We start from the raw sequence: 16,688 nt of genomic DNA on the forward strand, positions 1-16,688 counted from the left end.
GAAAGTAGAGGTTTTGTTGTTGTTTAGTCAATTAGTAGGACCTGATTCTTTGTGACTCCATATGAGTTTTCTTGACAAAGATATTGGAGTGATTTGTCATTTCCTTCTCTAGAACTCATTTCACAGATGAGGAAACAGAGGCACAAAGGGTAAAATGACTTGTTTAGGGTCACATAGCTGGTAAATGTCTGAGGCCAAATTTGAACTCAGGTCTTCATAACTCCAAGTCTAGCACTCTTTCCACTGCGCCAATTAGTTGTCTCTAAGAGACAGAGGGAGAGGGAGGGAGGAAGAGAGAGAGGAAGGGAGAAAGGGAGGGAAGGAGGGAGGAAGGAAGGAAGGAAGCAAGAAAAGAAGGAAAGGAGAAAGGAAAGAAGGAAGAGAGGGAGGGAGGAAGGAAGGAAGAAAGGAAGGAAGGGAAAGAAGAAGGGAGGAAGGGAAAGAAGAAAAGAAGGGAGAAAGGAAAGAAGGGAGGAAGGGAGAAAGGAAAGAAGGAAGGATGGGAGGGAGGGAAGAAGAAAGGGAAGAAAGGAGGGAGGAAAAGAAGGAGGAAAGGGAAGGAAAGGAAGGAGGAGGAAAGGAAGGAAGGAAGGAAAGGAAGGAGGGAGGGAGGGAAGGAAGGAAAGAAGGAAGGGAGAAAGGAAAGAAGGAAGGAAGGGAAGGAAGGGAGGAAAGAAAGAAGGGAAGAAGGAAGGAAGGAGGGAAAGAGAGAGGGAGGGAAAGAAAGAGAGAGGGAGGGAAGGAAAGGAGGAGGAAAGAAAGGAAGGAAGGAAAGGAGGAAGGGAGGGAGGAAGGAAGGAAAGAAGGAAGGGAGAAAGGAAAGAAGGAAGGAAGGGAAAGAAGGGAGGAAAGAAAGAAGGGGAAGAAGGAGGGAAGGAAGAAAAGAAGAAAGGGAGAAAGGAAAGAAGGAAGGAAGGGAAGGAAGGAGGAAAGAAAGAAGGAAGGGAGGAAGGGAGGGAGGGAGGGAGGAAGGAAGGAAGGAAGGGAAAGAAGGAGGGAGTGAAGAAAGAGAAGAAGAAAGGAAGAAAGGGGGGAAGGAAAGGAGGGAGGGAGGGAAGGAGGAAGCAAGCAAGCTCAAAAAACCCAAGACTGTGAAAGTAACAAAACGAATGGTTAACATCATAAGAGTGAGGAAATCGGCAAACACTGAAGAAAGATGATGGAAGATCCTGAAGAAAGCACTGAAAACAGAAGACATTATGGGAAGATGAAGTTAAAATAGCTAAATTATAAGATGTTTTCCTCACCCTATTCCCCAACCATCAGGTTAAGAAGAATTTAAAATAGGGAAGAAATGTTAGTTAGCAATTTGAGATGAAAAAGACGAAATTTAACCCAATTAGTGTTAGAGCCAAAGGTATTTTGAACAGAGAAATTAAAGTCCTGCCTCACTCATATAGTCTTACTTGATGAAAGAGGGGTAACAAAGCAATACAATTTCAGTAGTACAAGCTATTGTTAGACCTTAAACTCTAGCCAGTTATTCTTTGTTTCCAGGAAAAGGATCTTCGTTATAAGACTTTACCACATTTTTATGAATTGCAGATGAAGTATAAAACATTCCTCTTCTTTATAAAAATATACTTGTCTGATGGGAATTTTAATTAAACCTCTTCCTCAGTCTGTCACAAGTAACATCTTCCTATTAGCTAGCTGCTCTGACAGTACTTAAGGGATTAAAAGGGGGGAAAAATTGAAATGATAATCTGGGTTAGTGAGAGAAAGATATTAGAAATTTCTGTAAGACATATCAAACTGGAAAAGAGTCAGTTATAAAAAATGGAAACAGAAAAGATATTTTATTATATTCATTTCAATGTACTTCCCTTTAATTCTTGGCAGTTTTCTTTCTTTTATAATGCATGGGAATACTACAATTAACACATTAGACTGAATTCTGTTAACTGCTAATCTATTATAGTAATTTGGGTAAGTTTTAGTATGGTTACACGGAGTTACATGATCTCTAAAGTTAGCACACATTTTTACTACATCATAGTTTCAAATCTGATATTAGATATTAGTTACACAGGCACTAATGTGGAGTCATCCAATCTCTGACCCCAGGAAGTGGTTCATGTAGTTAATTATTTTTTCAAAGAATAAACATGGTGCTTTGGGGGGTAAAAATAAAAGAAAATAAAATCCTAAAAAAAAAAAAAAAGTTTGGAAATCTAACTGCATAAATCATTTAAAGGGAAAAATACCCAGAGTTCGATGATAAACAAGATAATGAATATCTTATCCAAATACATTACTTACATTTGCCTATGAAAAATTTTAAGAGTGAAATTTACTTCATACAACATAATACATATCTATGCATAAATATGTATACACATTTTAAAAAGTTATAGCTGCTAACACTGAAGAAATAAATCAGGGTAATCCTGATACATTCTTTCCAAACATTGTGGTTTTAGAATATGTATTTGGTTACACTATGGTTTTAAATAGAAATATCTTAACCATAAAAACTTTGCAGGTATTTGTTTAAACTATGCTAGCCTTAGGCAAGTTGAAATTCAATGTTGTTTTCTTTTCTATTTATACAAATCAATAAAATAAGCTTCTCACAAGTCATGTGACCCAGTAACAACCATAAAGTTGGACTGTTAGCAGAGGTTAGTACTCATGAAAAAAGCAGAAACACAAAATATTCAGAGCAGCAAAATTATATACATATCCATCCTATTTAGCATAATTCTATTGCTTAGGAAGTCTTTAACTTCCATTTTTTAAGGGACTGGTGAGTTACTATGGAATATAATTCATATTTTCTGTGTCTTTGCTATTAATTTTGCCGTGATAACCACTGAGGTATTGTGAAATAATCTGTATCCTATATGACTTGGAAAATAGTACAAACCTACCTAGACCACAATAATGCCTTTTTTTAGGGGCACCAATTCATTTTGATCATAAAAGAAACTTCAGTGGTAATAACTGCAAATATGGTAAAATATGAAATCTTTTGAGAATTGTTGATCTTTAATATAAAACAAAGAAATGATTTCAATTTAGTGACACCTCATATCATGAAACATTTTTTCCCCCCTGGTAATTCCCTCTAAGTCTCTTTGTCTGTTAGCCAGCAAAAAGTACTGAAAACCTTCTCTGTACCACATCACTATCAAAGGCTGCCAAACTCTGACATTTTGTCTGTCTCACCTCTCCCTTTGGGCTGGATCTCACAGCACATAGCACACTTTGCTTATACCACTCTCGTGACAAAATGCATTAAAACATATCATACATATTTTGGATTGTAGTTGTTACTGAATCCAAAGCATGCCTGACCTCAGAAAGCAGATATGCTGGTTCTATAAGAAAATGGGACAGACAGCCTCAGTGGTTATGACATTCTTGAGGCAGTAAAAGAACAAGAGGAATGTACAATAGAGTGTTTAAAGGAGCAGATAATACCTAGAATTTGTTTCAAGGGTTATAAAATGCTTTACATTTGTTAACACATTTAAACATAATAAAGGAGGAGAGTGCAATCTACATAGATGTGACTCTCTAAGTACAAAAAAGAACATCCAACAGATATGATATTCTCCTACTAGAATGTAAGCTTCACACAGACAGAACCATTGTTATCCAAACTTAATAATAACCAGGGCCTGGCACAAAGATTTGAACTTAGGAGGTGAGGTTAGGCTTAGGCTGAGGAATAAGTGTGGCAATGAATCTGGTCATTCAAGAAAAGCTACAGGGACTAAATTTCTTTTCCGCCCAACTCTTATTTTGTATGGAAGGTGCTATAACTATAGGTGCAGACTCATGAGGAGACTTAAGTCCAGAATGAAAGTATAGGGCCCTTAGTCATGGGATCAAGATCTGTGAAGCTCCAATTCCAGGAATGGAGTGAGGTTAAAGTTTCAGTTTCTAGCTCACTATGAAGTCTTTAGGGGAATAATCAGGGCAGGAATCCCAGGACAAAGGAAAGCCTACAGTACTGTGTCACTGAATCAGCAAAGCCCACAAACCTGGTTCTTAGACCCAAACTCAGACTGGGAGTGGGGGAAGGTGAGACGTAGAAATAATGATCAGACTTTGCTTTGAATCAGACCACTTTGAAAGCACCAAAAATTTATAATTCCCCAGACAGAGCTGTCCCTGAGATCCTGTAATAACACATCCATCAATACCCCAAGAAAACAACAGCAGACATTTTCTCCAGAAATGTTTAAGGCCTGGCACTAAGAAAGTCCAAAGTTAGGAAGTAGACTGAAAGAATAAGCAAATAAAGACAAAAAGAACCTCACCATAAAATGATATCAAGGTGATAGAGATGTTCAAGATATAAATCTACTATAAGAATGATTCCAAAATATCTATAAGCAAAACCTCAAAGAAAACTCAGCTGGGGCATAAATTCAAGTAGAAATGTTGGAAGAAACAAAGCAAGAATTAAAAAGTGAAAACACTTGAGGAAAAAACTAAAAATAAATGAGAGCTATGGAAGAAAAATTAAAAAGAAAACTAGCAGTTTAGATCAACCATAATTTCATAAGACTAGTGATGAAACATGCTCCCCAGCTCCCAACCGAGAGGTGAAAGATTCAGAGAATGATAGACAGATACACATTCTGTACATAGCACAATGCTGAAATCTGTGTTAGCCATACAGATTTGTAATAGGGGTTTTGTTTTTCATCCTTTCTCAATGAATGGGATGTACTGGGAAGAAAAGAAAATAGATTTGATTAAAAAAAAATTAAAATAAAAACAACAAACCCTGTACACTTTGGCTGCTTTGATTATATTTACAAGCTTAAAAAGACAGTTAAAAATTGCAATTCTGTGTAGTGGTAATGTTTGTTGAATATACACCAGAGTAAGAAGAAAAGGCATTGCCAACATTTATAGCTATTTAAGACCTAAGCAAACATTACCACAAATACTGAAAGTTAATTAAAAGAAATTATGGTAAACAACTCTGGAAATGAGGAAGCAATATGTGTATCTTTACACAGGTATTATTGTTCCTTTTGGGCATTAACTACTAAAACAGCTTTCTTTTCATTTTCTCTTGTAAAAAAAAAAAAAACCTGATGATCATTGAGGCCCCAGATGTCTAGGCTACAATTTTTAAAAAGTTTTATTAAATTTAGGGTTAGGGCCAATTAAGTTTGTTTGTAAACATTACAAAGTTAGGGAAACATTAACTCTTTAGGACAGTGGAGTAACTTTTAGTACAGTAATCCTGTAAACAAGCCTTGCCCTCAAGGAACTTACTAGTGTGATTAAACATTTATCTCAGACAATCACAGAATTTGGAAGGACCACAGAGGCTACCTATTCCACCTCATACTTAGACAAGAACTCCTTCCACAAGATTAATTAGACAAAGAGGAACCCAAGCTTTGATTGAAAACTTCAAATAAGTGGGAACCCACTAATTTCAAATGCCTTTTACCCACCTTCAGATGGCTCTAATTGTTACAAAGTTTCTCTTTAAATCAAGCCTGGATCTACTCTCCCCTACCCCGTGCAATATCTGCCCCCAGGGCGGTCCAAAAAACAAAACAAAACAAAAACCAAGTCTAATATTCAACTCCCCAAAAGGAAGATAATTCTTCGGGTGTGACATGGTCATGGCAGAGTACAGGGAGACTTCCTTAGTTCTAGCTACATCTTTGAATAGTCTATGATTGTATGAGCTTTTCTGGCTACTGTATTATACTGCCTACTCATAGTGAGCTTTAAAAAAACAAACAAACAAACTGTACCTATGACTTTAGACATGGGACTTCTGGTAAGGAATTCTGCCAATGAAGATTCACACCTGCTGTGACATTTATAATTAGTCTCTTGGGACACTGAGAGGCTTTTTTATTTCAGAAGTCAGAATGGCTCAGGGACAGAACTTGTTGGACCTAAATATTCCTGACTAAAGTCACCCCTCTACTCAACAAGATACAATGTTATTAGGTTGAACTCAGTCCTCTAAAACATCCTGTCTTTTTCCCCCTAAACTCCTATCATACCATATCAACCCTACCATATATTTAGGAAATTCGTTTTTAAATTCAATTTAACTAAATTTTATCTTGTTAGCTTCAGTGCAATATTATAGCCTGTGAAGGATCTATTGACTCTCAAATCCCCCTAAATATAAACACCTTGACAAGTTTCCCAAACTTGATATTCTACTTCTTAATTGTGCCTTTATATAGATTGTCCTAAGCTAAATCTATTCCTTCTTCATCTCTATTTCTAAATAGGCCAGTTGGATTGGAATGTACACAAGGAGAGAGGGGGAGGGAGGGAAGGAAGGATGGAGACAGAAAGGAGAGAGGAGAGAAAGGGAGTGTGTATGTGTAAATATGGAAGAGGAGGTTATGTGAAGAATGAACTGGAGAAAAGAGAATCTGGAAACAGAAACCCTAGTGATAACCTTGAGAGCAGTTTTAGTTAAGCAATAGGATTGGAAGCTTAGACTTAAAGCTGTGAAATGAGTAAAATAGGTGGGGAGAGATGGGAATGGAGACAAGTATAGATGGCTTTTTCTAAGAATTTAGCCATAAAAGGTGGAAGAGACACTTGACTATTGCTTAAGGGAGAGAGTCAATTAAGGTTTATTATTATTATTATTGTTTTTCTTACAGACTGGGGGAAATGTGGTAATTGCTTGAAAGTAGCCAGTAGGGGTGAGGAGGAGGAATGGGGACAGGAGACTGAAGACTAGAAAGACTGATTGAAAAAGCAAACTGCTAGAAGAGACAGGAGGATCAAGAAAGTGTGCCCCTGTCAAGTAAAAAGGCCATTTCTTTATTAGAGACTGGAAAAAAGAGAGTATGGAAACTTCGTAGTAGGTTTTGATGTATTGAATAGGATAAAGTGGGAGCTTATAATGGACAACTGCTATGAAATAATGTCCTTTCACTTGATAGGGGCTTTATTGCTAATGGATTCCTAGATGATGACTACTGGGATCACATAGTTCTTTCTCTAACACCAGGAAAGAAGGAAGAACCACAGTCAACTGGAGAAAAAATAAACAAAACACTGCTATACAGAAGTGATGGCCCTACCTGGGTCAATGGTTCTTGAAAGCAGAATACTGTTTGCTAAGTCAGGAAAGAGCAGCAGTAGCTTACAGGAGAAGAGATTATGCTAGGAGAGGAGGAGAATACGGCATTCACTCAAAGGGAATGAGTTTTGTCTACCAATGGTGGCTTATAGGAATGGAGGCTCTTCTTTGAGGTCACTGGTTGGGTCATTTAGAGGTATAAAGAATAAAGTAAAATAAGTTGAGGAGGGAGGGAGAGCATTAACAATTAAGAAATTCAGTACAACTTTGTAGAACACTTGAACTTCGTTTTAAAGAAAACTAAAGATTCTAAATGATAGAAGTGAGTTATAATACACTGTAGGCATCGGGTGACAAGACTACAAAATCACTGTGTGAGAAGATGGAACACTAAGTTTGGGGAATAATAAGCAGGACAGTTTGGCTGAAAAGTAGAATGCACAAGAAATTTCACAAAAATGTAAAAAGTCCAGAAAAAAAAAGCTAGAATCCAAAGGGCTTTAAATGCCAATTAGTTAGTTCACATTTCATAGAAGCAAACAGGAAGTTTCTTTTCTTGAACAGAGAAAGAAAGATAGTAAGATTTCTATTTTCAGAAGATTATCTTGCTAGCTGTTTGGAGAATGGAGAGGAGAGAGGAGAAATGGGAAGCCAATTTAAAAAATTATTGCAGTGATGTAAGCCAATGGTCTCTCAAGTTGGGCTTTACCCCAGGGAGGTATATGGATTGTCCATAAGGAGTATAAAATCAATCACAGAGAAGGAGTATGAGCTATATCATACACATTAACTGTTGGACTTGTTTTTAATACAACTGCATCTACTTATCCCACTAGACTTTGCCTTTCTCTTTACTGAATAAACCCCCAAATTTCCTTACAGTTTAGTTTTTAGACTCTTAAGTCCAAAATTTGAGGCACCCAAACAGCAGTTAAACTGGTGTCACTGAAAAAATTCTTTCTCTTCAACAGTGAAGTACTTCTTTAGAGGGCAGCTTCTGCATCTAGTCAAAGTGACTAGTGAACTGAGAGTCCATCTTCTTTTTCTTCTTTTTCATTTTGAGTGAGTCAGTTAATAAACATTTACTAAACACCTACCATATGTCATGCACTGTGCTAAGTAATAGAGATAGAAGGAAAGGAAAAAGACAGTTCCTGCTCAAGGAAGTCACAGTTTAACAGAGAAGACAAAATACAAAATACCTATATAGAAACAAGTTATACATTGGATAAATTGGGAGGGAAGGCACTAGAATTGAGAAAGGGAACAATATCCTGTAGAAGGATGGATTTTATCTAGGACTTAAAGGACATCAAGAAAGCAAGAAAGCAATAGGAAGATTTTCTTTAAAGTGAAGTTCAAGTGTTCTAAGAGAATGCTCTAAATTTCTTAGTTGTTAATGCTCTCCCTCTCTCCCAGAGAATTCCAGATATGGGAGGACAGCTAAGGAAAATGCCTGAAATGTCTTGTTCAAGGAACAACAAACAGGACAGAGAGAATTACATAAAATGTGGGGGAAAGGGTGTAAAGTAAAAGAAGACTTCATTCAAAGGTGGGGAGAGAGGAAGGCTAGAAAGGGCTTTGAATGCAAAACATAAATTTGATCCTGGAGATGATAAGGAACCACTGGAATTTACTGAGCAGGGGGAGTGGATGATGTGGTCATACTTATACTTTATGAAGATCACTTTGGCAACTGAGTGGAAGATAAATTGGAGCAGGGAGAGACCTGAGGCAGGCAGACCCACCATCAGGCTATTATAGTAGAGCAGATGTAAGGATGCTGACAATTATCAGAGGAGAGGAGGAAGAATATATGTAAAGATATTATGAAGATAAAATGAACAGATCTAGAAACAGAATGAATAAAAGAGAATGAGGAATTGAAAGTGATACTTAAGATTATGAGTCTGGGAAACTGCGAAGATGGTGATACTCTCGACACTAATAAGGAAATTAGGAAAACAGTAGTTAAGAATAACAGCAAGATTGTGTAATGATCAATTATGACAGATTTAGTTCTTCTCAGCAATAGAGTGATCCAGGACAATTCCAATAGAATTGATGGAAAAAAATGGAAAATCTACATCCACATTCACACCCAGAAAAAGAACTATGGAGACTAAATGCAGATTGAAACATACTATTTTCTTTCTTTCCTGGATTTTCCCTTTTGCTTTGATTTTTTCTTTCACAATATGAATAATATGGAAATATATTTGAAATGATTATATATATATATATATAAAACATGTCAAGATTGCTTGCTGTCTTAGGGAGGGGAGGGGGAAGGAAGGGAGAAAAAAAATTTGAAACTCAAAAATCTTACAATAGTGAATACTGAATACCTTAGAATTAGAAACTAAATTGATAATTATATAATATGTATTATATAATAATATAATAAAATAAATAATTAATTAGAAAATAAAATATTATTAAGTGGGGAAAAAAAGAGAGAGGATTTAGGGATAGACAGAAAGATCTGATGATCATCTTCAGAGATGATAACTGTATCCATGGTAGCTCATGAGATCACCAAGAAAAATAGAGGAGGAGAGAGCTCAGTAGAGAGTCTGAGGGAATACCCATAGTCAGTAGGTGAGGTCTAGATGAAGAATTAACAGAAGACTAAAAAAGAGTGGTCAGGCGAGAATCAGGAAAGAGCAGTATCATGAAAACCTACTGAGAAAAGACTATCAAGGACAAGAGTGAGCAATGGTATAAAATACTGGAAAGAGGTCAAGGAGGATGAGGATTAAAGACATAGGGAACTTTGGCTAACTGTTTCAGCTGAATGATAAAGTTGGAAGTTAGACTGTAGAAATTAAGAAGAGATGAGGGGAAAAGAAATGGAAGCAAAAGATGCTGATTTTTCAGAGCGTTTAGCCACAAAAAAAAAAAAAAAAAAAAAAGATATGGGACCATATGATAGGGCTGGCTGACTAAAATGAGGGGTTCTCTTTTGAGGATGAGGGAGATAGGGACCTTTGTAATCAGAAGGGAAGCAGACAACAGACAAGGAGAACTGAAGATAAACAATGAATGTAGATAACAGAGAGAGAAGTTTGTTGTAGAACACAAGGACATAATCATTACTGTACAGTAATACATGTAAATAACATAAATGAGCAAATAAAAACATACTGAGAGAGTATAAGCAACCATCATTTAAACTTATTTATTTATTTATTATTGATGGTGAATTTCACTTAAAAATAATTTGGAAATCACCGATATAGATGGATAGCAATGACAGTTTGAACTAGCATGATAGCTAACTAGTAAAAAGGGGGATATTATACAGATCAAACAATCAACAAACATTTATCAAACATCTACAGTATGCTAGGCAATGGGGAACACACAAAGACTAAAAATGAAATAGTTCCTGCCCTTAAAGAGCTTAGATTTTACAAAAGGAGACATCATGTCTAGGATACAGACAAAATAATTTATATATATGATTGTGCTTAAAGTGAACTTGGAAGGAAATGGGGGAGTCTAAGTGGGTAAAGATAAGGAGGAAATATATTCCAAGAACTGGCAACAGCCTTTGAAAAGGCAAAGAGATAATGGACTGTTATGTGTGACAAACAGTAAAAAAAAAAAAAAAAAAAAAAAAAAGCTAATCTGATTGGGGTTGTACAATGTTTAAAACAAAGTAATGCATAATAAGCCTGGAAAGGTAAAGAAGAGACAGATTAAAAAGAACTTCAAATGGCAAACTGAGGAGTTTGCATTTAATCCTTTGGGTAGAGAGATGTTATAAAGGCAGCATGGATTAGCGATGATAAAGCTGTACTTGGCATCATGGATTGTAGTCTAAATCCCATTTGTAACACTAACTATATGATTGTCATTTTATCATATCTGAGTCTCAGTTTCCTATCTAAAAAAAAAAAAAAAAAAAAAAAAAAAAGGGTAATGCCTTTGGCATACTACATAATAGTATAGGGTGGCCTAAAGTCAAATGAAATCAGCTATGTAAAGCACTATATAAATCTTAAAATGTAGCATAATGCTTTACATAGCTGATCTCATTTGTCATTGTTAGAATTAATAAGATTTAGCAAATTATTATATATGGCAAGGAGAAGGAGAAATGATAATTAAAGATGACTTCAAAGTTGCAAGCAAGAATTAAATTAAAAACTCCTTGGACCTCTTTTTTTTTTTTTTTCATCTCATAGGAACCCACGATCCAGCCAACTCAAACTATGTTTCATCACACTCAGTATAGTACTTTAGGATGTACATAAACTATAAAGAAATTATACTTATAGGTATTCAAGCCTTTAATGAAAATTTAGTATAATTAAAAATGAAGAGCAGGAAAAATTACTGCTGTTTTGAAAACTTTTAAGTAAAAATGGAAAATCTGTATAGTATAGCCTTTTATAAAGACAATATTCCAATTTGGACATGTTGAATTTTCTGCCTATGGGACAGTCACTGGGACTATCCAGCAGACAGCAGATCATCTGGGACCACAATTCAAGGAACTGAGAAATAGATTTTGGAGAAAAGATAATGACCTCAGTTTTGGCGATGTTAAGGTTGAGGTAGTTATGGAAAGGAAGGTTCCAATGCAAAGCAATGGAGATCATCCTTAATTAAGGATCAAACAGGAATGAGGATATTCAGAGAGGAAGGAGAATAAGAAATCATTGTCATAAAAACCCAGAGAAGTCAGGAAAGATGAGGTTTGAAAAAAGGCTGTGGAATATAGTAATCACAAGACAGTTTTTGAAGAACAAATTTTCATTAGTGGTGAGGTCAAAAGCCAGATTTTAAAATGCGAGGAAGAAAGTGAGAGGTAAGGAAATAAAAGTTATAAATGCTGATGGTTTTTTCTAGAAGCTTGATCATAAGCCCAAAATGTGATAGATAAATGTTTTAAAGAATTCCAAGAACTGATATACCAATTTGAGTGCGTGGGAGATAATTTGAAATTTAATTCTATTAGTCATTACTTACCAGATTAATTGTAACTGTTAAATCTTGGGTTGACCCAACACTTACCCTTTGTTATTTAATGGTGATGCAGGAGATACAGAAGTGCAGGTTCGCTTGGCAGATGGTTCTTCCTCTTCATCATCTGATGAGCTGTCTATAGTGAGGTCAATTACTTCTACTTTCTTATTTTTGTTTGAAGATTGATGGTGAGAAGACACCTGGTGATCCAAGGGGGAACCCAAGCATCCTAAGGAGGAAACAAAATTGTTTAATTGAAAAAGAAAATACATTTTTAAACATTTTCTTTCTTTCTCTTTTTTTTTTTTGAGAAATCTAATGAATCATATTACAGTTTGGATTCATTACACTGGTAGTACCATAAATATGAAAAATGAAAAGGTAATCTGTTCCTTTTAGTTTTGAATGCTATTTTATTATGAATGACTTGCTAAAATTTCCATAATTCAATTTTTTTAAAGTGTTAAAGGGACAATAAAGTCCCTTTGTGATGAAACTACTATGTTTTATAACAAATTACTATACATTATTCAACATGTTCCAGGTGATTAAAAAATGTGAGTAAAATTTTAAAATCTAAGTTCTGGTGGCTTCCTTAGGGAAAATGTAACAAAAACCATACCCCAAACAAATGAAAATACTGATCACTTCATATCAAGTCTGTTAAAAGCATATTATTTCTAAAGCACAATTTTGTCAATGAGTTACATTACTTTGAAATTTTATATCAGAAAATCTGGAAAAAGCTAAAGATAAAATTAATCTAAAAGAAGTTTTTCTTCTAAACATTAAATAATTTCCATAAAATGCTTGAGATAATCATAAACTTCAGCTTTTGAAATGCAGTTTTTTTTTTTTTTACTAAAATGCTTACATCAACATAAAATTTGTAAATACTCACCATCAACTCCATTGTAAGAAGCAGAAACTTCCTGAACCTCCTTTTTTGATCTCATAGGAGCCCAAGATCCATCCTCCTTAAACTGTATTTCATCACAATCAGTACAGTACTTTAGGATTTCCATAAATAAACTATAAAGAGAAAATTTCATTTATGGGTATCAAACTTTTAATGAAAATTGAACATAAATAAAAGAGAAATAAGAATTGTTACAGTCTTGAAAATTTTAAGTAAAAGTGGAAAATTTGTATATTGTAAGAGTATTTGAAATTACACATGAATGACAGGGAAGTAGACTAGAACTCTACATTTTTTTTTGCTCTTAAAATCCAAAAGCCACTCCCTAATAGATAAATGGTCAGAAAGGAACAGGCAGTTTTCAGAAGAAAAAATCCAAACTATCAATAGTGATTAAAAAATGCTTAAAATTATTATGAATTAAAAGAAATGCAAATTAAAAAAAAAAAACTCATCAGACTGGCTTACATGACATAAAAAGAAAATGATAAATCCTGCAAGAGATGTGAAAAAATGGGACACTAATGCACTTCTGATGGAGTTGTTAACTAGAACAACCATTCTGGAGAGCAATTTGGAATCATGTCCAAAGGGCTATCTTACTGCATACTCTATGACCCAGCAACATCACCAATAGGTCTGGGTCCCATAGAGATCAAAGAAAAGGGAATAGGTCTGGATCCCATAGGGATCAAAGAAAAGGGAAAAGGCTCTATTTGTATAAAAATATTTATAGCCGCTCTTTCTATGGTGACAAAGAATAGGAAATTGAGAAGATGTCCATCAATTGGGGAATGGCTGAACAAGCTGTGATAAGTAATTATGACTGCATACTAGTGTGCTATAAAAAATGACAAACAGGATGGCTTCAGAAAAACCTGGGAAGACTTTTATGAACTAATGCAAACTGAATTGAGCAAAACCAAAAGGTCACTGTACATGGTAACAGTAAAACGGTAATGATGATTAAATGTTTAGAAGACTTAGCTAGTCTGATCAAGACAAGGATCCAAGACAATTCCAAAAGACTCATGATGAAAAATGCTATTTATCTCCAAAGAGAGAACTGATGAACTCTTGGGTACTGATGGAAGCATGCTTTCCCAATTTCCTATGTTTCTTTTTGTGTTTTCTTGTGCAACATGGTTAATATGGAATTATGTTTCACATGACTTCACATATATAATCAATTTCATACTACTTGCTTTCTGAAGGGGTGGTAAGAAGGGCAGACAGGGAATTTAGAACTGAAAATAAAAAAAATGAATGTAAAAATATTTTAAATTTTGTTGGGAAATATTTAATGAACTAAAAAAAATTTTTTTTAAACTATAAGCCAAATGTATTAAAATTCTAATCAATGCAATGACTAATCTAATCTTGACATAATGAAATATACCTCCTCCTCTCTTCTCAGCAAAAAAAAAGAAGACAGGCATTGTCAGATAAGGTCAATATGTCATTTTGTTTTGTTTCATTTTATTTCTCTATTACAGTACTTTGAACATTATCATCTTTGTCATCAACAGTTCGTATATATTTTACTATATATCAGTGGGGGGAATTAGCTGGGAGATAGGAGGAAGGCAAGTGGGCACAAATTCACAAAAAGGATTCAAAATGCCAGGTAGAATAGGAAAAAGAATATGTTTTGTTTTGTTTTGCTGAGGCAATTGGGGTTAAGTGACTTGCCCTGGGTCACACAGCTAGGGAAGTATTAAGTATCTGAGGTAGATTTGAACTCAAGCCCTCCTGACTTCAGGACTGGTGCTCTATCTACTGTACCACCAAGCTATTCTGGGAAAAAGAATATGGAAAAAAAAAGAGAGATCACAGATCAAGTATGCACTATCATAAAGTTTACCACAAAGAAGGAATTAAAAATTTAACTTAGGATGAAGGTTATTGGAGGAAAGGGTGGAAGAAATGAGGAAATGTATCCAAAGAAGAGAATAAAAAGTATGGGAGAAAAAGGAAGTTTTTTTAGTGAGTGGACAACCTACAGAAATGGGGTAACTGAGAGCTTCTTTCCTCTAGTTTCAAATATTTAGGATAGACAGTTTCATTTATTGGTAGAAGATATAAAATATGCCCTTGATTAAAACTATTAATGAATCAAAATTATAGCTTAATATTTTTAAGTACAAAGTAAAAATAGTAAAATGTGTACTTACAAAGCAAGATGACAAGCCAGAAAAGTAAAAGCTTTAAAAATATTTTAAATGATCATTTTCAAATTATAAATACATACTTTATTTCCAAAGTGCCTTACCCATCAATAATGAGGTGTTCATATGGAGCCTTCTTATCACATACAGGACAAACCCAAGTTGGCTTTTTCTCATTCATCTGAATATACAGAGTTGCATCAAAACATTGTAGATGTGAACACGTCAGTGCCCGACAGGGAATAGTTAGGCGCATTTTACCAAGCTTTAAGGGAAAACAAAACAAAAAGTTATTTTCCCCTCATGCTTTAAATTTCAAATGAAATTTTCTGAAATACTACATCTATGTTCTAATTTCCATTTAAGTAGGTTTGACTAAAAGCAAATGTTTCATTATGAAAAATGATACAAATACATAGTCTGTAAAATTTAGTGTTTTTAGATATCAGTTTCAAAAGTATAGGATTCTGTATTTTACCAAGGATATGAACTAAAACTAAAATTTAGAGTCCCAAATTATTTTGCCAATACCAATTCTTTGCTAGATATTTTTAGACAAATCACTAAGTGCTTTTCAGTGTTTTAGATTTTTATCATATATAGACATACCCAGCTTTGGAGAGGCTGTGAAAAATTTTAAAAATGTGATTTTTATAGCAGCATGCTGTAGTATGTCATTTGTTAATGGAAATTTCAGAGAATATATAAGAAACACATCTTTCTAAACTTTGATCTTCAAATAAATGGTGCTAAGGACAAGTTTGTACCTTTCAAGATGTCTATAGTCTCTGCTAGAAAATGCCAGGTACAAACTAGAGATCTAGGCCAAGAGACACCTTTGTACTTCTGGAAACTACAGGATACATTTGTATCTGGTTTTGGTGCTGAAATAACTGAGTTTAACAAGAAGTGAGTCTAATAGGCTTCTCTTCTATCACCTGTCCCAGAGCAATTTTATTTTTCCCTTTCCTGAGGAGAAAGCTGACCTTTTACAGATGCTCTACTTCTAATTTTCACCATATGGTGAGAATGTAGATAAAATATCCTGTTCTCCATCTTACACATGGCATCCAAGTTCTACTGTATTTCATTAACTAGTCATTTAATGCTTCAAATTTCTCCTGCTTCCATAGAAAATGCTCTATAAGTCATTCAAAAGGCATTTATCAAATCCCTATTATGTACACTAGGTACTTGGGGAGACATAAAACTAATTAGAACACAGCTCCTGCCTCCATGGGATTTAATAAGTTGTAAGATACATGCAGATATGCAGTATTAAATAATACATACAACAATAATTTATAATTATTCCAATTTAAAATTACTTTTAAGGATTACTTACAAGCAAGAACAGATATAAACAATATTACTGAGGACATGAATAGCCAAAAAAGAAAGTTTTAAATGATCATTCAGTTAAAATGACATTAAAAAACCAAATTGCTCCAGTGGTATATTGGAACTTGATATACTATTAAAAAAATAATGTGAAGACTTCTAGCATATTAGAACATTTATGAAGAATTTATAAGAAAACATAGATAATGGCATAGCATGAGAAAGTATAAGAAATGCAACT

The 16,688-nt window shown here is 34.6% G+C and overlaps 1 protein-coding gene across 5 annotated transcripts in view; it reads right to left on the reverse strand.

Moving 5' to 3' along the window:
- Window positions 1-16,688, reverse strand: part of PIAS1 (protein inhibitor of activated STAT 1) — a 183,721-nt gene that overhangs the window by 7,355 nt on the left and 159,678 nt on the right. For all 5 annotated transcript variants that reach the window (XM_031955322.1, XM_031955324.1, XM_031955321.1 and 2 more), the window contains 3 exons: window positions 15,211-15,371; window positions 12,921-13,051; window positions 12,068-12,248 (listed from right to left, as the gene is read on the reverse strand). In XM_031955322.1, coding sequence (XP_031811182.1) covers window positions 12,068-12,248; window positions 12,921-13,051; window positions 15,211-15,371 — 473 coding nt within the window. The remainder of the gene's footprint in view (window positions 1-12,067; window positions 12,249-12,920; window positions 13,052-15,210; window positions 15,372-16,688) is intronic.

The sequence above is a fragment of the Sarcophilus harrisii genome, chromosome 2 (genome assembly GCF_902635505.1).
Source record: "Sarcophilus harrisii chromosome 2, mSarHar1.11, whole genome shotgun sequence".
Taxonomy (NCBI): domain Eukaryota; kingdom Metazoa; phylum Chordata; class Mammalia; order Dasyuromorphia; family Dasyuridae; genus Sarcophilus; species Sarcophilus harrisii.